The 25,090-nt window shown below is 30.2% G+C and overlaps 1 protein-coding gene across 1 annotated transcript in view; it reads right to left on the reverse strand.

Annotated features, from left to right (window-relative positions):
- Nucleotides 1-16,079: 16,079 nt before the first annotated feature.
- Nucleotides 16,080-25,090, reverse strand: part of LOC141448503 (uncharacterized) — a 573,566-nt gene continuing 564,555 nt past the window's right edge. Inside the window, exons 25-26 of the mRNA XM_074116881.1 lie at nucleotides 23,548-23,664; nucleotides 16,080-22,512 (exon numbers count right to left, since the gene is read on the reverse strand). Coding sequence (XP_073972982.1) covers nucleotides 22,043-22,512; nucleotides 23,548-23,664 — 587 coding nt within the window. The 3' untranslated portion in view covers nucleotides 16,080-22,042. The remainder of the gene's footprint in view (nucleotides 22,513-23,547; nucleotides 23,665-25,090) is intronic.

Raw genomic sequence — 25,090 nt, forward strand, 5'->3', positions numbered from 1 at the left:
TAGCTACGTAAGTGGTATAAATGGCGTTGTTATAGTGATAATAGTATATGAGATATTCAAGATTAAATTTTCGACGTTTTCCCAATTCGTTTCCAATTCGTTCAATTTTAAAACGTTTATATCTTTTTCCGTGTTTATCAGAATTCCATGATTTCTTTACCGAATTGTAGAGAATACATAGGCGTATAAGTGGCACAAGTTGCAATGTTTTAGAGATATTTTTTAGCGAGATATTGAATGTTAAATTTTGGAGGTTTACAAGTTCACTCCAATTTCAAACGTTTATATCTTCTTTTATACTTGCTAGATTTCAATGATTTTGTTACCGAAATGTAGAGAAAAGATAGCTACGTAAGTGGTATAAATGGCGTTGTTTTAGTGATAATAGTATATGAGATATTCAAGATTAAATTTTCGACGTTTTCCCAATTCGTTTCCAATTCGTTCAATTTTAAAACGTTTATATCTTTTTTCGTGTTTATCAGAATTCCATGATTTCTTTACCGAATTGTAGAGAATACATAGTCGTATAAGTGGCACTAGTTGCAATGTTTTAGAGATATTATTTAGCGAGATATTGAATGTTAAATTTTGGAGGTTTACAACTTCACTCAAATTTCAAACGTTTATACTTCCTTTTGTACTTGACTGATTTCAATGATTTTGTTACCGAAATGTAGAGAAAAGATAGCTACGTAAGTGGTATAAATGGCGTTGTTTTAGTGATAATAGTATATGAGATATTCAAGATTAAATTTTCGACGTTTTCCCAATTCGTTTCCAATTCGTTCAATTTTAAAACGTTTATATCTTTTTTCGTGTTTATCAGAATTCCATTATTTCTTTACCGAATTGTAGAGAATACATAGGCGTATAAGTGGCACAAGTTGCAATGTTTTAGAGATATTATTTAGCGAGATATTGAATGTTAAATTTTGGAGGTTTACAAGTTCACTCCAATTTCAAACGTTTATATCTTCTTTTATACTTGCTAGATTTCAATGATTTTGTTACCGAAATGTAGAGAAAAGATAGCTACGTAAGTGGTATAAATGGCGTTGTTTTAGTGATAATAGTATATGAGATATTCAAGATTAAATTTTCGACGTTTTCCCAATTCGTTTCCAATTCGTTCAATTTTAAAACGTTTATATCTTTTTCCGTGTTTATCAGAATTCCATGATTTCTTTACCGAATTGTAGAGAATACATAGGCGTATAAGTGGCACAAGTTGCAATGTTTTAGAGATATTATTTAGCGAGATATTGAATGTTAAATTTGGGAGGTTTACAACTTCACTCAAATTTCAAACGTTTATATCTTCTTTTGTACTTGTTAGATCTCAATGATTTCTTTATGGAAATGTAAAGAAAAGATAACTTCATAAGTGGTATAAATGGCGTTGGTTTAGTGATAAGAGTATATGAGATATTCAAGATTAAATTTTCGACGTTTTCCCAATTCGTTTCGAATTCGTTCAATTTTAAAACGTTTATATCTTTTTTCGTGTTTATCAGAATTCCATGATTTCTTTAGCGAATTGTAGAGAATACATAGTCGTATAAGTGGCACTAGTTGCAATGTTTTAGAGATATTATTTAGCGAGATATTGAATGTTAAATTTTGGAGGTTTACAAGTTCACTCAAATTTCAAACGTTTATACTTCCTTTTGTACTTGACTGATTTCAATGATTTTGTTACCGAAATGTAGAGAAAAGATAGCTACGTAAGTGGTATAAATGGCGTTGTTTTAGTGATAATAGTATATGAGATATTCAAGATTAAATTTTCGACGTTTTCCCAATTCGTTTCGGATTCGTTCAATTTTAAAACGTTTATATCTTTTTTCGTGTTTATCAGAATTCCATGATTTCTTTACCGAATTGTAGAGAATACATAGGCGTATAAGTGGCACAAGTTGCAATGTTTTAGAGATATTATTTAGCGATATATTGAATGTTAAATGTTGGAGGTTTACAAGTTCACTCAAATTTCAAACGTTTATATCTTCTTTTGTACTTGTTAGATCTCAATGATTTCTTTATGGAAATGTAAAGAAAAAGTAGCTTCATATGCGGTATAAATGGTGATGTTTTCTTGATAAGAGTATATGAGATATTCAAGATTAAATTTCTGACGTTTTCCCAATTCGTTTCGAATTCGTTCAATTTTAAAACGTTTATATCTTTTTTCGTGTTTATCAGAATTCCATGATTTCTTTATCGAATTGTAGAGAATACATAGGCGTATAAGTGGCACAAGTTGCAATGTTTTAGAGATATTATTTAGCGAGATATTGAATGTTAAATTTTGGAGGTTTACAAGTTCACTCAAATTTCAAACGTTTATACTTCGTTTTGTACTTGACTGATTTCAATGATTTTGTTACCGAAATGTAGAGAAAAGATAGCTACGTAAGTGGTATAAGTGGCGTTGTTTTAGTGATAATAGTATATGAGATATTCAAGATTAAATTTTCGACGTTTTCCCAATTCGTTTCCAATTCGTTCAATTTTAAAACGTTTATATCTTTTTTCGTGTTTATCAGAATTCCATGATTTCTTTACCGAATTGTAGAGAATACATAGACGTATAAGTGGCACAAGTTGCAATGTTTTAGAGATATTATTTAGCGAGATATTGAATGTTAAATTTTGGAGGTTTACAAGTTCACTCCAATTTCAAACGTTTATATCTTCTTTTATACTTGCTAGATTTCAATGATTTTGTTACCGAAATGTAGAGAAAAGATAGCTACGTAAGTGGTATAAATGGCGTTGTTTTAGTGATAATAGTATATGAGATATTCAAGATTAAATTTTCGACGTTTTCCCAATTCGTTTCCAATTCGTTCAATTTTAAAACGTTTATATCTTTTTCCGTGTTTATCAGAATTCCATGATTTCTTTACCGAATTGTAGAGAATACATAGGCGTATAAGTGGCACAAGTTGCAATGTTTTAGAGATATTATTTAGCGAGATATTGAATGTTAAATTTGGGAGGTTTACAACTTCACTCAAATTTCAAACGTTTATATCTTCTTTTGTACTTGTTAGATCTCAATGATTTCTTTATGGAAATGTAAAGAAAAGATAACTTCATAAGTGGTATAAATGGCGTTGGTTTAGTGATAAGAGTATATGAGATATTCAAGATTAAATTTTCGACGTTTTCCCAATTCGTTTCGAATTCGTTCAATTTTAAAACGTTTATATCTTTTTTCGTGTTTATCAGAATTCCATGATTTCTTTATCGAATTGTAGAGAATACATAGTCGTATAAGTGGCACTAGTTGCAATGTTTTAGAGATATTATTTAGCGAGATATTGAATGTTAAATTTTGGAGGTTTACAAGTTCACTCAAATTTCAAACGTTTATACTTCCTTTTGTACTTGACTGATTTCAATGATTTTGTTACCGAAATGTAGAGAAAAGATAGCTACGTAAGTGGTATAAATGGCGTTGTTTTAGTGATAATAGTATATGAGATATTCAAGATTAAATTTTCGACGTTTTCCCAATTCGTTTCGGATTCGTTCAATTTTAAAACGTTTATATCTTTTTTCGTGTTTATCAGAATTCCATGATTTCTTTACCGAATTGTAGAGAATACATAGGCGTATAAGTGGCACAAGTTGCAATGTTTTAGAGATATTATTTAGCGATATATTGAATGTTAAATGTTGGAGGTTTACAAGTTCACTCAAATTTCAAACGTTTATATCTTCTTTTGTACTTGTTAGATCTCAATGATTTCTTTATGGAAATGTAAAGAAAAAGTAGCTTCATATGCGGTATAAATGGTGATGTTTTCTTGATAAGAGTATATGAGATATTCAAGATTAAATTTCTGACGTTTTCCCAATTCGTTTCGAATTCGTTCAATTTTAAAACGTTTATATCTTTTTTCGTGTTTATCAGAATTCCATGATTTCTTTATCGAATTGTAGAGAATACATAGGCGTATAAGTGGCACAAGTTGCAATGTTTTAGAGATATTATTTAGCGAGATATTGAATGTTAAATTTTGGAGGTTTACAAGTTCACTCAAATTTCAAACGTTTATACTTCGTTTTGTACTTGACTGATTTCAATGATTTTGTTACCGAAATGTAGAGAAAAGATAGCTACGTAAGTGGTATAAGTGGCGTTGTTTTAGTGATAATAGTATATGAGATATTCAAGATTAAATTTTCGACGTTTTCCCAATTCGTTTCCAATTCGTTCAATTTTAAAACGTTTATATCTTTTTTCGTGTTTATCAGAATTCCATGATTTCTTTACCGAATTGTAGAGAATACATAGACGTATAAGTGGCACAAGTTGCAATGTTTTAGAGATATTATTTAGCGAGATATTGAATGTTAAATTTTGGAGGTTTACAAGTTCACTCCAATTTCAAACGTTTATATCTTCTTTTATACTTGCTAGATTTCAATGATTTTGTTACCGAAATGTAGAGAAAAGATAGCTACGTAAGTGGTATAAATGGCGTTGTTTTAGTGATAATAGTATATGAGATATTCAAGATTAAATTTTCGACGTTTTCCCAATTCGTTTCCAATTCGTTCAATTTTAAAACGTTTATATCTTTTTTCGTGTTTATCAGAATTCCATGATTTCTTTACCGAATTGTAGGGAATACATAGGCGTATAAGTGGCACAAGTTGCAATGTTTTAGAGATATTATTTAGCGAGATATTGAATGTTAAATTTGGGAGGTTTACAACTTCACTCAAATTTCAAACGTTTATATCTTCTTTTGTACTTGTTAGATCTCAATGATTTCTTTATGGAAATGTAAAGAAAAGATAGCTTCATAAGTGGTATAAATGGCGTTGTTTTAGTGATAAGAGTATATGAGATATTCAAGATTAAATTTTCGACGTTTTCCCAATTCGTTTCGAATTCGTTCAATTTTAAAACGTTTATATCTTTTTTCGTGTTTATCAGAATTCCATGATTTCTTTACCGAATTGTAGAGAATACATAGTCGTATAAGTGGCACTAGTTGCAATGTTTTAGAGATATTATTTAGCGAGATATTGAATGTTAAATTTTGGAGGTTTACAAGTTCACTCAAATTTCAAACGTTTATACTTCCTTTTGTACTTGACTGATTTCAATGATTTTGTTACCGAAATGTAGAGAAAAGATAGCTACGTAAGTGGTATAAATGGCGTTGTTTTAGTGATAATAGTATATGAGATATTCAAGATTAAATTTTCGACGTTTTCCCAATTCGTTTCCAATTCGTTCAATTTTAAAACGTTTATATCTTTTTTCGTGTTTATCAGAATTCCATGATTTCTTTACCGAATTGTAGAGAATACATAGGCGTATAAGTGGCACAAGTTGCAATGTTTTAGAGATATTATTTAGCGAGATATTGAATGTTAAATTTGGGAGGTTTACAACTTCACTCAAAATTCAAACGTTTATATCTTCTTTTGTACTTGTTAGATCTCAATGATTTCTTTATGGAAATGTAAAGAAAAGATAGCTTCATAAGTGGTATAAATGGCGTTGTTTTAGTGATAAGAGTATATGAGATATTCAAGATTAAATTTTCGACGTTTTCCCAATTCGTTTCGAATTCGTTCAATTTTAAAACGTTTATATCTTTTTTCGTGTTTATCAGAATTCCATGATTTCTTTACCGAATTGTAGAGAATACATAGTCGTATAAGTGGCACTAGTTGCAATGTTTTAGAGATATTATTTAGCGAGATATTGAATGTTAAATTTTGGAGGTTTACAAGTTCACTCAAATTTCAAACGTTTATACTTCCTTTTGTACTTGACTGATTTCAATGATTTTGTTACCGAAATGTAGAGAAAAGATAGCTACGTAAGTGGTATAAATGGCGTTGTTTTAGTGATAATAGTATATGAGATATTCAAGATTAAATTTTCGACGTTTTCCCAATTCGTTTCCAATTCGTTCAATTTTAAAACGTTTATATCTTTTTTCGTGTTTATCTGAATTCCATGATTTCTTTACCGAATTGTAGAGAATACATAGGCGTATAAGTGGCACAAGTTGCAATGTTTTAGAGATATTATTTAGCGAGATATTGAATGTTAAATTTTGGAGATTTACAAGTTCACTCCAATTTCAAACGTTTATATCTTCTTTTATACTTGCTAGATTTCAATGATTTTGTTACCGAAATGTAGAGAAAAGATAGCTACGTAAGTGGTATAAATGGCGTTGTTTTAGTGATAATAGTATATGAGATATTCAAGAATAAATTTTCGACGTTTTCCCAATTCGTTCAATTTTAAAACGTTTATATCTTTTTTCGTGTTTATCAGAATTCCATGATTTCTTTACCGAATTGTAGAGAATACATAGGCGTATAAGTGGCACAAGTTGCAATGTTTTAGAGATATTATTTAGCGTGATATTGAATGTTAAATTTTGGAGGTTTACAAGTTCACTCAAATTTCAAACGTTTATATCTTCTTTTATACTTGCTAGATTTCAATGATTTTGTTTCCGAAATGTAGAGAAAAGATAGCTACGTAAGTGGTATAAATGGCGTTGTTTTAGTGATAATAGTATATGAGATATTCAAGATTAAATTTTCGACGTTTTCCTATTTCGTTTCCAATTCGTTCAATTTTAAAACGTTTATATCTTTTTTCGTGTTTATCAGAATTCCATGATTTCTTTACCGAATTGTAGAGAATACATAGGCGTATAAGTGGCACAAGTTGCAATGTTTTAGAGATATTATTTAGCGAGATATTGAATGTTAAATTTTGGAGGTTTACAAGTTCACTCAAATTTCAAACGTTTATATCTTCTTTTGTACTTGTTAGATCTCAATGATTTCTTTATGGAAATGTAAAGAAAAGATAGCTTCATAAGTGGTATAAATGGCGTTGTTTTAGTGCTAAGAGTATATGAGATATTCAAGATTAAATTTCCGACGTTTTCCCAATTCGTTTCGAATTCATTCAATTTTAAAACGTTTATATCTTTTTTCGTGTTTATCAGAATTCCATGATTTCTTTACCGAATTGTAGAGAATACATAGGCGTATAAGTGGCACAAGTTGCAATGTTTTAGAGATATTATTTAGCGAGATATTGAATGTTAAATTTTGGAGGTTTACAACTTCACTCAAATTTCAAACGTTTATATCTTCTTTTGTACTTGTTTGATCTCAATGATTTCTTTATGGAAATGTAAAGAAAAGATAGCTTCATAAGTGGTATAAATGGCGTTGTTTTAGTGATAAGAGTATATGAGATATTCAAGATTAAATTTTCGACGTTTTCCCAATTCGTTTCCAATTCGTTCAATTTTAAAACGTTTATATCTTTTTTCGTGTTTATCAGAATTCCATGATTTCTTTACCGAATTGTAGAGAATACATAGTCGTATAAGTGGCACTAGTTGCAATGTTTTAGAGATATTATTTAGCGTGATATTGAATGTTAAATTTTGGAGGTTAACAAGTTCACTCAAATTTCAAACATTTATATCTTCTTTTATACTTGCTAGATTTCAATGATTTTGTTACCGAAATGTAGAGAAAGATAGCTACGTAAGTGGTATAAATGGCAATGTTTTAGTGATATTCGTTCATAAGATATTTTAGATTAAATTTTAGACGTTTTCCCAATACGTTTCGAATTCGTTCAAATTTAAAACGTTTATATCTTTTTTCGTGTTTATCAGAATTCCATGATTCCTTTACCGAATTGTAGAGAATACATAGTCGTATAAGTGGCACTAGTTGCAATGTTTTAGAGATATTATTTAGCGAGATATTGAATGTTAAATTTTGGAGGTTTACAAGTTCACTCAAATTTCAAACGTTTATACTTCCTTTTGTACTTGACTGATTTCAATGATTTTGTTACCGAAATGTAGAGAAAAGATAGCTACGTAAGTGGTATAAATGGCGTTGTTCTAGTGATAATAGTATATGAGATATTCAAGATTAAATTTTCGTCCTTTTCCCAATTCGTTTCCAATTCGTTCAATTTTAAAACGTTTATATCTTTTTTCGTGTTTATCAGAATTCCATGATTTCTTTACCGAATTGTAGAGAATACATAGGCGTATAAGTGGCACAAGTTGCAATGTTTTAGAGATATTATTTAGCGAGATATTGAATGTTAAATTTTGGAGGTTTACAAGTTCACTCCAATTTCAAACGTTTATATCTTCTTTTATACTTGCTAGATTTCAATGATTTTGTTACCGAAATGTAGAGAAAAGATAGCTACGTAAGTGGTATAAATGGCGTTGTTTTAGTGATAATAGTATATGAGATATACAAGATTAAATTTTCGACGTTTTCCCAATTCGTTTCCAATTCGTTCAATTTTAAAACGTTTATATCTTTTTCCGTGTTTATCAGAATTCCATGATTTCTTTACCGAATTGTAGAGAATACATAGGCGTATAAGTGGCACAAGTTGCAATGTTTTAGAGATATTATTTAGCGAGATATTGAATGTTAAATTTGGGAGGTTTACAACTTCACTCAAATTTCAAACGTTTATATCTTCTTTTGTACTTGTTAGATCTCAATGATTTCTTTATGGAAATGTAAAGAAAAGATAGCTTCATAAGTGGTATAAATGGCGTTGGTTTAGTGATAAGAGTATATGAGATATTCAAGATTAAATTTTCGACGTTTTCCCAATTCGTTTCGAATTCGTTCAATTTTAAAACGTTTATATCTTTTTTCGTGTTTATCAGAATTCCATGATTTCTTTACCGAATTGTAGAGAATACATAGTCGTATAAGTGGCACTAGTTGCAATGTTTTAGAGATATTATTTAGCGAGATATTGAATGTTAAATTTTGGAGGTTTACAAGTTCACTCAAATTTCAAACGTTTATACTTCCTTTTGTACTTGACTGATTTCAATGATTTTGTTACCGAAATGTAGAGAAAAGATAGCTACGTAAGTGGTATAAATGGCGTTGTTTTAGTGATAATAGTATATGAGATATTCAAGATTAAATTTTCGACGTTTTCCCAATTCGTTTCGGATTCGTTCAATTTTAAAACGTTTATATCTTTTTTCGTGTTTATCAGAATTCCATGATTTCTTTACCGAATTGTAGAGAATACATAGGCGTATAAGTGGCACAAGTTGCAATGTTTTAGAGATATTATTTAGCGATATATTGAATGTTAAATGTTGGAGGTTTACAAGTTCACTCAAATTTCAAACGTTTATATCTTCTTTTGTACTTGTTAGATCTCAATGATTTCTTTATGGAAATGTAGAGAAAAAGTAGCTTCATATGCGGTATAAATGGTGATGTTTTCTTGATAAGAGTATATGAGATATTCAAGACTAAATTTCTGACGTTTTCCCAATTCGTTTCGAATTCGTTCAATTTTAAAACGTTTATATCTTTTTTCGTGTTTATCAGAATTCCATGATTTCTTTATCGAATTGTAGAGAATACATAGGCGTATAAGTGGCACAAGTTGCAATGTTTTAGAGATATTATTTAGCGAGATATTGAATGTTAAATTTTGGAGGTTTACAAGTTCACTCAAATTTCAAACGATTATACTTCGTTTTGTACTTGACTGATTTCAATGATTTTGTTACCGAAATGTAGAGAAAAGATAGCTACGTATGTGGTATAAGTGGCGTTGTTTTAGTGATAATAGTATATGAGATATTCAAGATTAAATTTTCGACGTTTTCCCAATTCGTTCAATTTTAAAACGTTTATATCTTTTTTCGTGTTTATCAGAATTCCATGATTTCTTTACCGAATTGTAGAGAATACATAGACGTATAAGTGGCACAAGTTGCAATGTTTTAGAGATATTATTTAGCGAGATATTGAATGTTAAATTTTGGAGGTTTACAAGTTCACTCCAATTTCAAACGTTTATATCTTCTTTTATACTTGCTAGATTTCAATGATTTTGTTACCGAAATGTAGAGAAAAGATAGCTACGTAAGTGGTATAAATGGCGTTGTTTTAGTGATAATAGTATATGAGATATTCAAGATTAAATTTTCGACGTTTTCCCAATTCGTTTCCAATTCGTTCAATTTTAAAACGTTTATATCTTTTTTCGTGTTTATCAGAATTCCATGATTTCTTTACCGAATTGTAGGGAATACATAGGCGTATAAGTGGCACAAGTTGCAATGTTTTAGAGATATTATTTAGCGAGATATTGAATGTTAAATTTGGGAGGTTTACAACTTCACTCAAATTTCAAACGTTTATATCTTCTTTTGTACTTGTTAGATCTCAATGATTTCTTTATGGAAATGTAAAGAAAAGATAGCTTCATAAGTGGTATAAATGGCGTTGTTTTAGTGATAAGAGTATATGAGATATTCAAGATTAAATTTTCGACGTTTTCCCAATTCGTTTCGAATTCGTTCAATTTTAAAACGTTTATATCTTTTTTCGTGTTTATCAGAATTCCATGATTTCTTTACCGAATTGTAGAGAATACATAGTCGTATAAGTGGCACTAGTTGCAATGTTTTAGAGATATTATTTAGCGAGATATTGAATGTTAAATTTTGGAGGTTTACAAGTTCACTCAAATTTCAAACGTTTATACTTCCTTTTGTACTTGACTGATTTCAATGATTTTGTTACCGAAATGTAGAGAAAAGATAGCTACGTAAGTGGTATAAATGGCGTTGTTTTAGTGATAAGAGTATATGAGATATTCAAGATTAAATTTTCGACGTTTTCCCAATTCGTTTCGAATTCGTTCAATTTTAAAACGTTTATATCTTTTTTCGTGTTTATCAGAATTCCATGATTTCTTTACCGAATTGTAGAGAATACATAGTCGTATAAGTGGCACTAGTTGCAATGTTTTAGAGATATTATTTAGCGAGATATTGAATGTTAAATTTTGGAGGTTTACAAGTTCACTCAAAGTTCAAACGTTTATACTTCCTTTTGTACTTGACTGATTTCAATGATTTTGTTACCGAAATGTAGAGAAAAGATAGCTACGTAAGTGGTATAAATGGCGTTGTTTTAGTGATAATAGTATATGAGATATTCAAGATTAAATTTTCGACGTTTTCCCAATTCGTTTCCAATTCGTTCAATTTTAAAACGTTTATATCTTTTTTCGTGTTTATCAGAATTCCATGATTTCTTTACCGAATTGTAGAGAATACATAGGCGTATAAGTGGCACAAGTTGCAATGTTTTAGAGATATTATTTAGCGAGATATTGAATGTTAAATTTTGGAGATACTCCAATTTCAAACGTTTATATCTTCTTTTATACTTGCTAGATTTCAATGATTTTGTTACCGAAATGTAGAGAAAAGATAGCTACGTAAGTGGTATAAATGGCGTTGTTTTAGTGATAATAGTATATGAGATATTCAAGATTAAATTTTCGACGTTTTCCCAATTCGTTCAATTTTAAAACGTTTATATCTTTTTTCGTGTTTATCAGAATTCCATGATTTCTTTACCGAATTGTAGAGAATACATAGGCGTATAAGTGGCACAAGTTGCAATGTTTTAGAGATATTATTTAGCGAGATATTGAATGTTAAATTTTGGAGGTTTACAAGTTCACTCAAATTTCAAACGTTTATACTTCCTTTTGTACTTGCTAGATTTCAATGATTTTGTTACCGAAATGTAGAGAAATAATAGCTTCATATGTGGTATAAATGGCGATGTTTTCTTGATAAGAGTATATGAGATATTCAAGATTAAATTTCCGACGTTTACCCAATTCGTTTCGAATTCGTTCAATTTTAAAACGTTTATATCTTTTTTCGTGTTCATCAGAATTCCATGATTTCTTTACCGAATTGTAGAGAATACATAGGCGTATAAGTGGCACAAGTTGCAATGTTTTAGAGATATTATTTAGCGAGATATTGAATGTTAAATTTGGGAGGTTTACAACTTCACTCAAATTTCAATCGTTTATATCTTCTTTTATACTTGCTAGATTTCAATGATTTTGTTACCGAAATGTAGAGAAAAGATAGCTACGTAAGTGGTATAAATGGCGTTGTTTTAGTGATAATAGTATATGAGATATTCAAGATTAAATTTTCGACGTTTTCCCAATTCGTTTCGAATTCGTTCAATTTTAAAACGTTTATATCTTTTTTCGTGTTTATCAGAATTCCATGATTTCTTTACCGAATTGTAGAGAATACATAGGCGTATAAGTGGCACAAGTTGCAATGTTTTAGAGATATTATTTAGCGAGATATTGAATGTTAAATTTTGGAGGTTTACAAGTTCACTCAAATTTCAAACGTTTATATCTTCTTTTATACTTGCTAGATTTCAATGATTTTGTTTCCGAAATGTAGAGAAAAGATAGCTACGTAAGTGGTATAAATGGCGTTGTTTTAGTGATAATAGTATATGAGATATTCAAGATTAAATTTTCGACGTTTTCCTATTTCGTTTCCAATTCGTTCAATTTTAAAACGTTTATATCTTTTTTCGTGTTTATCAGAATTCCATGATTTCTTTACCGAATTGTAGAGAATACATAGGCGTATAAGTGGCACAAGTTGCAATGTTTTAGAGATATTATTTAGCGAGATATTGAATGTTAAATTTTGGAGGTTTACAAGTTCACTCAAATTTCAAACGTTTATACTTCTTTTTGTACTTGACAGATTTCAATGATTTTGTTACCGAAATGTATAGAAAAGATAGCTACGTAAGTGGTATAAATGGCGTTGTTTTAGTGATAATAGTATATGAGATATTCAAGATTAAATTTTCGACGTTTTCCCAATTCGTTTCGAATTTGTTCAATTTAAAACGTTTATATCTTTTTTCGTGTTTATCAGAATTCCATGATTTCTTTACCGAATTGTAGAGAATACATAGGCGTATAAGTGGCACAAGTTGCAATGTTTTAGAGATATTATTTAGCGAGATATTGAATGTTAAATTTTGGAGGTTAACAAGTTCACCCAAATTTCAAACGTTTATATCTTCTTTTATACTTGCTAGATTTCAATGATTTTGTTACCGAAATGTAGAGAAAAGATAGCTACGTAAGTGGTATAAATGGCGTTGTTTTAGTGATAATAGTAGATGAGATATTCAAGATTAAATTTTCGACGTTTTCCCAATTCGTTTCGAATTCGTTCAATTTTAAAACGTTTATATCTTTTTTCGTGTTAATCAGAATTCCATGATTTCTTTACCGAATTGTAGAGAATACATAGTCGTATAAGTGGCACAAGTTGCAATGTTTTAGAGATATTATTTAGCGAGATATTGAATGTTAAATTTTGGAGGTTTACAAGTTCACTCAAATTTCAAACGTTTATATCTTCTTTTGTACTTGTTAGATCTCAATGATTTCTTTATGGAAATGTAAAGAAAAGATAGCTTCATAAGTGGTATAAATGGCGTTGTTTTAGTGCTAAGAGTATATGAGATATTCAAGATTAAATTTCCGACGTTTTCCCAATTCGTTTCGAATTCATTCAATTTTAAAACGTTTATATCTTTTTTCGTGTTTATCAGAATTCCATGATTTCTTTACCGAATTGTAGAGAATACATAGGCGTATAAGTGGCACAAGTTGCAATGTTTTAGAGATATTATTTAGCGAGATATTGAATGTTAAATTTTGGAGGTTTACAACTTCACTCAAATTTCAAACGTTTATATCTTCTTTTGTACTTGTTAGATCTCAATGATTTCTTTATGGAAATGTAAAGAAAAGATAGCTTCATAAGTGGTATAAATGGCGTTGTTTTAGTGATAAGAGTATATGAGATATTCAAGATTAAATTTTCGACGTTTTCCCAATTCGTTTCGAATTCGTTCAATTTTAAAACGTTTATATCTTTTTTCGTGTTTATCAGAATTCCATGATTTCTTTACCGAATTGTAGAGAATACATAGTCGTATAAGTGGCACTAGTTGCAATGTTTTAGAGATATTATTTAGCGTGATATTGAATGTTAAATTTTGGAGGTTAACAAGTTCACTCAAATTTCAAACATTTATATCTTCTTTTATACTTGCTAGATTTCAATGATTTTGTTACCGAAATGTAGAGAAAGATAGCTACGTAAGTGGTATAAATGGCAATGTTTTAGTGATATTCGTTCATAAGATATTTAAGATTAAATTTTAGACGTTTTCCCAATACGTTTCGAATTCGTTCAAATTTAAAACGTTTATATCTTTTTTCGTGTTTATCAGAATTCCATGATTTCTTTACCGAATTGTAGAGAATACATAGTCGTATAAGTGGCACTAGTTGCAATGTTTTAGAGATATTATTTAGCGTGATATTGAATGTTAAATTTTGGAGGTTAACAAGTTCACTCAAATTTCAAACGTTTATATCTTCTTTTATACTTGCTAGATTTCAATGATTTTGTTACCGAAATGTAGAGAAAAGATAGCTACGTAAGTGGTATAAATGGCAATGTTTTAGTGATATTAGTTCATAAGATAGTTAAGATTAAATTTTAGACGTTTTCCCAATACGTTTCGAATTCGTTCAAATTTAAAACGTTTATATCTTTTTTGGTGTTTATCAGAATTCCATGATTTCTTTACCGAATTGTAGAGAATACATAGGCGTATAAGTGGCACAAGTTGCATTGTTTTAGAGATATTATTTAGCGAGATATTGAATGTTAAATTTTGGAGGTTTACAAGTTCACTCAAATTTCAAACGTTTATACTTCCTTTTGTACTTGACAGATTTCAATGATTTTGTTACCGAAATTTAGAGAAAAGATAGCTACGTAAGTGATAAAAATGGCAATGTTTCTAAGCACATGGTTTCTAATTAATTTGATGGGGTAAACTGTTCAGAACATCTGTGTAGTAATTGTTGGAGTGAAGGTGCCCAGGATGGATGGTTGTTCAGGTCTTATAAAGAGGTGCTTAAAAATTCTTTTGACTAGAACTGAATGAATATTCAGCGACAACTTTTTTGAACATCACAGCGAGATGATTTGGCACCAGCGCTTGGTTTCTGCTCTATACTGGCTCCGACTTCTTTTTGTAGAACTTACCTACAAATACTTGGGGGATGAAGTTGCTTCAACTGGGAATGCAGAATATCCCAAACTGTAAAGGAGGAGAAAAAAAACTCACCTATGAAGATCACAAGTCATTTCGCAGTATTTAAACAAAAAAATTGGTTCGTTTAAAAATCTAAAAGTAAAGTAAAAGTAATTGTCTATTTTTTCAGGCGGGCTTTACGTCCAACTACCAAATTAGGTGTCGTGGACGGAGGCGACTAGCAAACATACTTTACTGTAAATTTCTCATATTAACCATTAAATAAAATCCAAGGCCTAGACCGGGGGAATCGAACCCACTAAACCAACAATACATCTTAGCATTGCGGGTCTAGTCTCTTAACCGCCTAACATACTTTACTATAAATTTCCAAATTAACCATTAAATAAAATCCAAGGCCTAGACCAGGGGAATCGAACCCACTAAACCAACAATACATCTTAGCATTGCGGGTCTAGTCTCTTAACCGCCTAACATACTTTACTGTAAATTTCTTTTATTAACCATTAAATAAAATCCAAGGCCTAGACCAGGGGAATCGAACCCACTAAACCAACAATACATCTTAGCATTGCGGGTCTAGTCTCTTAACCGCCTAACATACTTTACTGTAAATTTCTTTTATTAACCATTAAATAAAATCTAAGGCCTAGAGACCGGGGAATCGAACCCACTAAACCAACAATACATCTTAGCATTGCGGGTCTAGTCTCTTAACCGCCTAACATACTTTACTATAAATTTCTCATATTAACCAATAATAAAATCCAAGGCCTAGACACCGGGGTAATCGAACCCACTAAACCAACAATACATCTTAGCATTGCGGATCTAGTCTCTTAACCGCCTAACATTCTTTACTGTAAATTTCTTTTATTAACCATTAAATAAAATCCAAGGCTTATTCACTGGGGAATCGAACCCACTAAACCAACAATACATATTAGCTTCGCAGGTCTCGCCCTCTAACCGCTCGGCTACCGTGGCGCCTGTTTAAAAATATAAATTAATAATAAGGAAACGAAAATAAATCAAAAAAATAATTAAAATCTAAAAAGAAATATTGTTTATTTTGACACATAAATAATTAAGTATAATAATAATGATAATAATATTAACTTGTACTCTCTATTAATGGTCCTTGAAAAATTAAAATAAAAAATAATTACAAATTGAAAAAATAAAAACTAACTTTAATAATAATAATAAAAAGGAGCGAAAATTTGATTTAGTTATTATTTATTTTAACAATATTTTAATTAATTTTATTAAATATTAAACTTCTCTAAAATTAATGACTGAAAACTAAAACACAGGACTTCAAAATTTTCATGGGAAAAAGAAAACTGTTCTAAGAAATTGCGCTTTAATAGAAAGTTAAAAAAACTTCTGTGTCGTTAAGTTTAAACTAAGATAGTTTTCCAGTTAGCTTTTCTTGCTTTTTTTTATTTTTTATAATTACCGTGTGAAAATTATTTTTATTTTATTATTGGATTTCCAATATATAAGAATTTTAAACGAATACAACTTTATTAATACAAAAAAAAATGTATCCACTTTTTTTCATTTTAAACGTGCGTTATTTTCATTTTCCAGTTTTCCAGAGGGGGAGGCCCAAGGGAAAAAGAAAAAAGCAGAAAAAAGTTTTGGGTTTTTTTTTTTCAATACAATATGGCAGCTACCCCTTATTTGGAAAATTTAATTTTCAGTCTTAAAAAATAAAAAGAAAAACAACAGAAAAAACAAAAAAACAAAAATACAGAGAAACATGTGTTTGTGCCATTTTCTTTTATAATACATGAATATTATTTATATCTTTTATTCTTAATACCATAATATAAACAGGTATACCACGTTTTATTTATTTTCTTTATAGTTACTTTCTTTCAATAAAAAACTATATATATATATTTATAAATTTTAATATTATTTTCTTTTTTAAAATCTTAATATAGGTTTTGTTAATTTAAATTAATTTAGTAATTTTTATTTATTTTTTTACTTTTTTGTATTATTATTTTTACATATACATTTATTAATATAAAACGTGCAAAAAAAAAAAAATTTTTTAATTTTTTTTTAAATATATTTTCAGATAAAATGTTTTCAACTTTCTTAAAGAAACTTCAAAAAATTTTAAGTTACACTAACAAACTACAAAATGTACAAATTTTTAAATCTGTTTTATTTTATTTTTTTGTTTAATTTAAATTAGTAAACTAAAATTTTTATAATTATTATTTACATTTTTTAGTATATAGATTTTTTTTTTTAATTATAAGAAAAAAAAAATCATGGTTTACAAAAATAAGGATGCCTTCATCTTTTTTTTTTTTTTTTTTTAAAGAAACGTTATTTTTGCCGTGAAATAAAATGGTTCTGCTAGCAGAGCCAATGAACATGAAAAATCTAGTTTATCTGGAATCTTTAAAGTCTTTCCAAGATGGGTTTGGGTGTTGGGGGGCAAGATACGAAAATAAATGGTGCAAAAATAATAAAATTCTAAGCTACGAACTTATAATATTGAGCCATTCAAGAAGGAACCAAAAAAAAATAGGGGATACAGTAAGCACCCCCGTATTGTTCCCGTATTTTTTCATAATTCTAAGATGGAAAGTTTTTTTTTTGAGGTGGGGGGGGAATTAGATGTGCATCCTGGAGGATACGTTTTTCTTTGTGGATTTTTAATCCTGGATACTTCACAAAAAAAAAAGAAAAAAAGATCAATAAACTCAAATGTAAGGAATGGAAAAAAAATAAGAGTATGTTTACAGGAGGCTGGGAACTCTAGTATTCTCCTTTAGTAGTAGACATAAGGAACATACCAGGATGTTTTAAAAAAGATGGGTAACAAATAAAGCGTGCGGGTACTTCAAAAATCCAGGTTTTTCTAAAACCTTAAATCAATCCATAAAACTTTAGGAGAAGTTTAAGACCTGTTAGTTTTGTTCACTAAGATTAAATAACAAGGATGAATAAAGTAATATTAAAGAACTTGAAGAATAAAAGCACTTTATCTAAAAGATAAAAAAAAAGAAGAATAGAATAGACTTCAATTGGAGAGGGGATTGCGTCGTATTGATGGGGATTTATCCCATCTACCAAATATAAATACCTGAGTCACTTTTAAAGTAAAAACCCTTCCCTCAGATGGTGATTATCTGTAATTCCTCGGAACCAGCAGCAACGGGCTCCAAAAAGGGATAGATCCGGGAAGATCGTATTTGCCCTCGGGACGACAGCGTACGGGTGGTCAAAGATTTATGTAACAGTGCCCCCCACCCAGAAGAATCCAGTATTTAAACTATGATTTTTTTTGTTGCCTGTAGATATTTTAAAGAAAATGAAATTATTTTGTATCAATCAATGATTCATAAGACCTTTTTTTGGTTTTTAATGTTTACTTTCATAAAAAGAAAACACAAAACTATCAACAAAAATGAAATAGGAATTAATATTAGTGAAATAAAATGTTATTTATTCGTGTATATTCTTTTGTTTTTTGAATTTTCGTTAAAGCTCGGAAGAGAAGCGTAGCCCTAATCACCTAATGTGATCGATACAAATCGATTAGAGCGTGTTATAAACAACTTTACCTTTAAATTTTTTTTTTTTTTTACATATATATTTACAAATAATAAAGTGCTAACAATTGGAATCATTTTATTGTATTTCTTTTTTTTTTGCTTTGAATCCTGTTTCGAGAAAATTACAGAGGAAGAGATGGAAGAAATTCTACAAAATCACGCAGGCGCACTCCACTAAGTTTATTAAACTCTCCAATTTAAATCAATTTTAAAATTACGCTATCAAATTTTTTTAGTTTAGTAATGCACGAAATAAAAATTAACTGCAGAGAATTACTAAAAGCAGGCTAACTTGCACACGATAAAACTACAAGCTTGAGCTGTGTTTACGACTTTTGTTAAGAATTGTGCATTTTAAAAAAGACAAGGCTTCGAGTTGTAAAGATAGATACAGATTAGTCTTACCTTTCATCGTAGTAAAGAAAAGCAGGCTTATTGAGATTAGTTATAGTATGAAAATAATATTTTTCCCATAAACGACAAAATGTTATTTTGTTTTCCCCCTCTTCACACAAATTCAAAGCACACAATAAGGCGCTTGTCAACGTATTTATTAAGTATTTATGTATAACCAAGCGAGATTCAAGATTTGGCCAACTGCGCATTAGCAACCTGGCCAACTGCGCAATAGCGACCTGGGCCAACTGCGCAATAGCGACCTGGGCCAACTGCGCACTAGCAACCTGGCCAACTGCGCAATAGCGACCTGGGCAACTGCGCAGTAGCAACCTGCTCTATTGAAACCTACATACAGTGGCTACAAAAAGTATTTGCACACCTACGATTTTTGTTATTTCCAAAAGGCAAATGAAATAAATTATATCGTACTGTCTTATATTTTTTTGTTAGTCATTTTAGATACATATTTTATAGAAAAAATTATTTAATTATATTTATGTTTGCCAAAAAAAATTAAAAACTACATTTTAAAACACAAAAAGTATTTGCACACCAAACAATATTCTTGTTTGTTTAATTAATAAATCCGTTCAAAGGTTGATTTAAAATTTTAAATTAGAAATAATTATGTTTTGGTTCCAATTCAGTTGTTAGCAAGATTAACATGGCAAAAACAGCAGAAATTTCAAACACAATTCGCTTTAAGGTAATTAAATTGCGGAATAACAAAAAAAGTTATCGGCAAATCGCTAGTATCTTAAATATGAACATGTCCACGGTGCGATACATCATTAAAAGGTACGAAGATAGGGGAACTATTGAAAATAAACGAAGAACCGGTAGACCTAAAGTGTTAAATGAAAGACAAAGAAGAGGCATTGTTCGTCAGGTAAGGGCCAATCCATTCACAAGTGCGGGCGAGTTGGCGAATATGGTCGCGACAACATCTCAGCGAGTGAGTGAAAGCACTATAAGGAATGTTTTGCACTTGACAAATTATTACGGTAGAACTGCTAGGAAAAAGCCATTCATTAGTGAGAAGAATAGAAAAAAAAGACTGGAGTTCGCAAAGAAATATTCAGGCAAGTCAATAGAATTTTGGGAGAATGTGCTCTTCACTGACGAAAGTAAATATAACATTTTTGGAAGTGATGGCCGGCAATATGTTTGGCGAAAGGTAAATGAGGAATTTAAAAATCAAAATATAATTCCGACAGTGAAACATGGGGGAGGCAACGTGATGGTTTGGGGCTGTGTTTCTGCAAAAGGTGTGGGTAAACTTGTGTTTATTGAAAAAAATATGAATGCTCGAATGTATGTAGATATTCTGCGCCAAAATTTGGGCCAAAGTGTTCGTAAGTTGGGTATGGAAAATTCATTTTTATTCCAACACGACAATGATCCGAAACACACAGCGAGAGTTACAGAGGAGTGGATGCTCTATAATGTGCCAAGGAGACTTCACACACCTCCTCAATCTCCAGATGTGAACATCATTGAACATATTTGGCAAATGCTACACGTTAGAATACGAAAACATACAATTTCTAATAAAGATTCACTGAAAAAGGCTTTACTAGAGGAATGGGATAAAATAAGCCTTGATGATATTAAACCATTAATTTGTTCGATGCCTAACAGACTCAAGGCTATAATAGAAGCCCAGGGATTAAATACTAAATATTAAAATTAATTTTTTTATTAAATTTTATATAGAATCAAGATGTGTGCAAATACTTTTTGTGTTTTAAAATGTAGTTTTTAATTTTTTTTGGCAAACATAAATATAATTAAATAATTTTTTCTATAAAATATGTATCAAAAATGACTAATAAAAAGATATAAGACAGTACGATATAATTTATTTCATTTGCCTTTTGGAAATAACAAAAATCGTAGGTGTGCAAATACTTTTTGTAGCCACAGTATTTGTTGACAATTACAAAAAAAAATTTCTTTTCGTTTAATGGAATTGATTAATTTTAAGATAAAGAAGTCAAGGAAAACTCCGGTCAAAAGCTTGTTTGGGTAAGTCTATTTTAATGCTTAAAAAAAAAAAAAAAAAAAATTGAAAAATTTATGTATAAATGAATTCCAGTCTTAATTAATTTTTGCCGTAATTTTCCTAAGTTAGCACTTTAAAGTTTAAAATAAAAAAAAAAAAAAGATAAGTAAAACACACAATAGACAAAATATAATGTTCCACTCTAAATTTTTATTATTATTATAAACAATTTTATTTTCCGCATGTAGGTTTATTTTACTATTTACATACATATTTTGCAAAAAACGAAAATGGAAAAATCTTGGAAGAATTTTTCTATGATGTTGTTTTCATCTCGTATTTTCTTCGTATCCATTTTTTTTTTGCGGAAAAAGTTAATAATTACAAAACATTAAGGAATGGAAGTGTCGTTGTTAATATGAAAAACAAAACAAAAAATGGAGAAAAATATTGGATAAAGATTTTTCCTTTCTTTTGTAAGTGGAAATACAAGTTCCATTTATGTACAGTAAAAGTTATTCTTTTGGTTAAAAAGAAGAAAAAAAAAAAAATTAACAGCAGTTTATCGACTATATTTTTGTCTTTCTAAAACTATAATCCAAAACAAACCATAAAAATGTTCTGGTATTTTACCATAATTATTTTTATTTTATTTTTTGATTGGCTTATTTTTATTATTAATTGCTCTTATAGAACATAATTTTACTCGTATTTTACGTGTTTATTTTTTAAGTAATTTAAAATAACAATAAATTGTAAACGTACCAAGTTTACTAACATTTTGTTAACATTGAAATTATGATACAATAACTTTTGACATTTTTTTCCAGAAATGAAACGTTGAAAGAGCAAAAACTTTATTATAAAAAACTATATTTAAAAGAAAAAATGTTCCACAAACTACTTTAAAACAGTTTTTATGTGTTTTCCTTTTTTTTTTTTTATACAAAATTATGGTCGACAAAAAATTAAAAATAATATTAAAAACAAATCGCATGCGTAAACTTTAAACCACTCATAGTTTCACTGATAATTGTGTAGAAGAATTAGACGCGCTGATCGCATTGGCTGAAGAAGTAGGCGTGACTAATCCACTATTGCTACTTGCAGTGTTGTTGACACTATTACCAACATGAGCCGACGATGATGATGATGAGGAGGAGTTAATAATATTACTAGCCGATGATGATGATGATGATGATGACGATGATGTGGACGTAGTATGCTGTGGTGATGGTGAATCCACGGACGAGGATGACTGTGAACTGGACGAGGTATTCCAGTCTGGAACGATGCCAGACTCGGCCGAAGAACACTGGCTGTGATCTCGACGATCGCCGTTACTACTGCCAGCTGTTGAACTACTGCTGCTCGTACTACTTCCGCCGCTGCTGCTGCTAACCGATATAATTGAATGTGGCCGTTTATTGCGCGTTGTCTGATCGGATGGTGAAATCGCTATTGAATTTCTAAATCTCGGTGCTGCTAGAAAACAAATAAAACATAAATTACCATAAGAAAATTGTGGGTGGGGGTCACAGCTCTCCTCCCACTAACAATGCAGAAAATCGTTTTTATTTCTACATAATTTTCGCAAATTCCCAAAGAGGTCTCCGTCCTAAACCTTATTTCCAAAAAAAAAAACAGGTTTTTACATTCTGTACTCCATTTTTGGCTTCTGTTCTTCGTCAGCTTCAGAAACTTCTCTAAATTCTCAATTTGGGGAAAGATGTTATTAACCAGTTAAGCGTGGAATTTATTTTTAAAAATTCCCCCACAGTGATGCTGAATTAAAAGCAGACAATGACGTGTAAACACGTGTCGAACGCAGACAGGGCAAAAACAACCAAAAGTTTACAATGTCATAATAGCCACTGTGCAAGCGACTTTTTCTGCAATCTCTCTCTCTGGGAGCTTGAGATTACCTCAGAGCATTCTGTGCTCATTTCAAAAAATCTTGCACCGCTTCACGTTATGCATTGCTCCTAGTTAACTAGGGGACGCGCAAGAGCTTTTTTACAAGGAAGAAAAGAGCTTTTTGAATTCTGTGCAAAATGAAATCAAGCTCGTACTGAGGAGGTCTGAACCTCTATCTAAAAGGTAAAAAACGGCCATTGCACAAGGGGTTGAGAGCTTCTATTTGTGTACGTAATTCCCCAATCTCTAATGCGGAGACCAAACATGTACCAACCGCTTATCATTTGGCTGGCTCCCACCACAGTTCTATTGGTAAGATAAAGGAAACATCCCACCAAATAATATTCTTATTGTACTTTATTAAAATTTTTAACTGGTTAAAGCGATCTACAAAAAAAAAATCATGTTCTAGCAAAAAAAAGGGGAGGTTTATCCCGGTAAAGCGAATGCAGAGATGTAGTATTTTCCTGGAGAGCAAGATCTATTCTCAAGTTATCGTCAACCTTAATCTAGGCCGACGAACATTTACCAACTTCTGGGTAACAAAAAAAAATTAATACCCTTTTACATGAATGCTAACAGAAATAAGAATAGCATACTCACTTTTGCTGAGCTGTGCAATACTAATCGAACGATCACTGATCTGATTGGCGCTTGGTCGAATATCCAAACATGGTTTATTGCCTATGCCCATCGAATTCATTTCGGCAAGCCTCATTTCTAAAAAAGGTAAGTTGAAATTTACTGTTCATACATTCACATTATGTACATATGTTATATCTGGGTGCAGGTCTGTATATTAATTTATGAGTATATGATTATTAATATGAGTATGTACATAAGCGCATGTGTGTGCAGATGATGACTATAAATATATGTATATACAGTTTACTATCTTCAATTAATATCCAAATTATTTTGTTTGCATAAATTTGTAACTGTTTGTTGTTATAATATTTTAGTATAATACCTATTATCATAACAGTAATTTTAATCATTACAAAGTTTGTTGTACTTAAAAAACAGTTTGTATATAACCAACCAGTTATGATGATGCAGCTGAACATTTAACTTCAAAAATTAATTTTTTACAATACCCTGAAGAAGGTAAAAATATATTTACCGAAACGTTGGTATGAAGAAACAAAATTTATGTTTGAATTTAATGACCACACCTCCAATATTCCCCAAAAATCAATTGTATCTAACAGTGATAGCGAACCTATGACCCCGCGGGTCAGACACTGACCCACAATTGCTAGGCAACCATTTGTTTCTTTTTACGCGGCTTGATTTAGATTTTTCTAATTGTGTGGATAATTTATATTCTATCTGTATTTTTTTTTTCAATCACGCATTGACACAAAAGCAATTTAAAATGGCTATCTATAACCTTTAGTTTGATCATTACAGTTCTAAAACACTAATGACGACAAATGCTTTTCTAGTAATTGAAATAAAGCAAAAGTGTTTACAAAATATCAAATAAAATGTATAATTTTACTCATATTTTGTTTGTTAAAAAAAAAAATCGACAACCCACAGCGACTTCCATAGCATTTGTTTCGTCCCCATTTTACCCGTTAAGCCAACACGAATTTTAAAGATGTTTAGCTTTGAAAATATTCAGTTTAAAATTTTTAAACTTAACTCTTGTGCAAATGGGCATTAGTGACCCAGGAGCTGGTACTAAAAAAAAAATGAACAAAATTTGACCCACGTCTCAAAAAGGTACGCCATGCCTTGTAAATAGAAAACAAAGTCGTGATATTGAAAATATGTTCCTAGACTGGAGTGCTGGATAGTTATCTTAGATTTTATCTGCCGTAGGACGCATGTTTCGGAGTTGGATCTTTACAAAATATCAAATAAAATGTATAATTTTACTCATATTTTGTTTGTTAAAAAAAAAAATCGACAACCCACAGCGACTTCCATAGCATTTGTTTCGTCCCCATTTTACCCGTTAAGCCAACACGAATTTTAAAGATGTTTAGCTTTGAAAATATTCAGTTTAAAATTTTTAAACTTAACTCTTGTGCAAATGGGCATTAGTGACCCAGGAGCTGGTACTAAAAAAAAAATGAACAAAATTTGACCCACGTCTCAAAAAGGTACGCCATGCCTTGTAAATAGAAAACAAAGT

The sequence above is a fragment of the Rhodnius prolixus genome, unplaced genomic scaffold (genome assembly GCF_049639745.1).
Source record: "Rhodnius prolixus isolate KJV_2025 unplaced genomic scaffold, Rpr scaffold_2, whole genome shotgun sequence".
NCBI classification, from domain to species: domain Eukaryota; kingdom Metazoa; phylum Arthropoda; class Insecta; order Hemiptera; family Reduviidae; genus Rhodnius; species Rhodnius prolixus.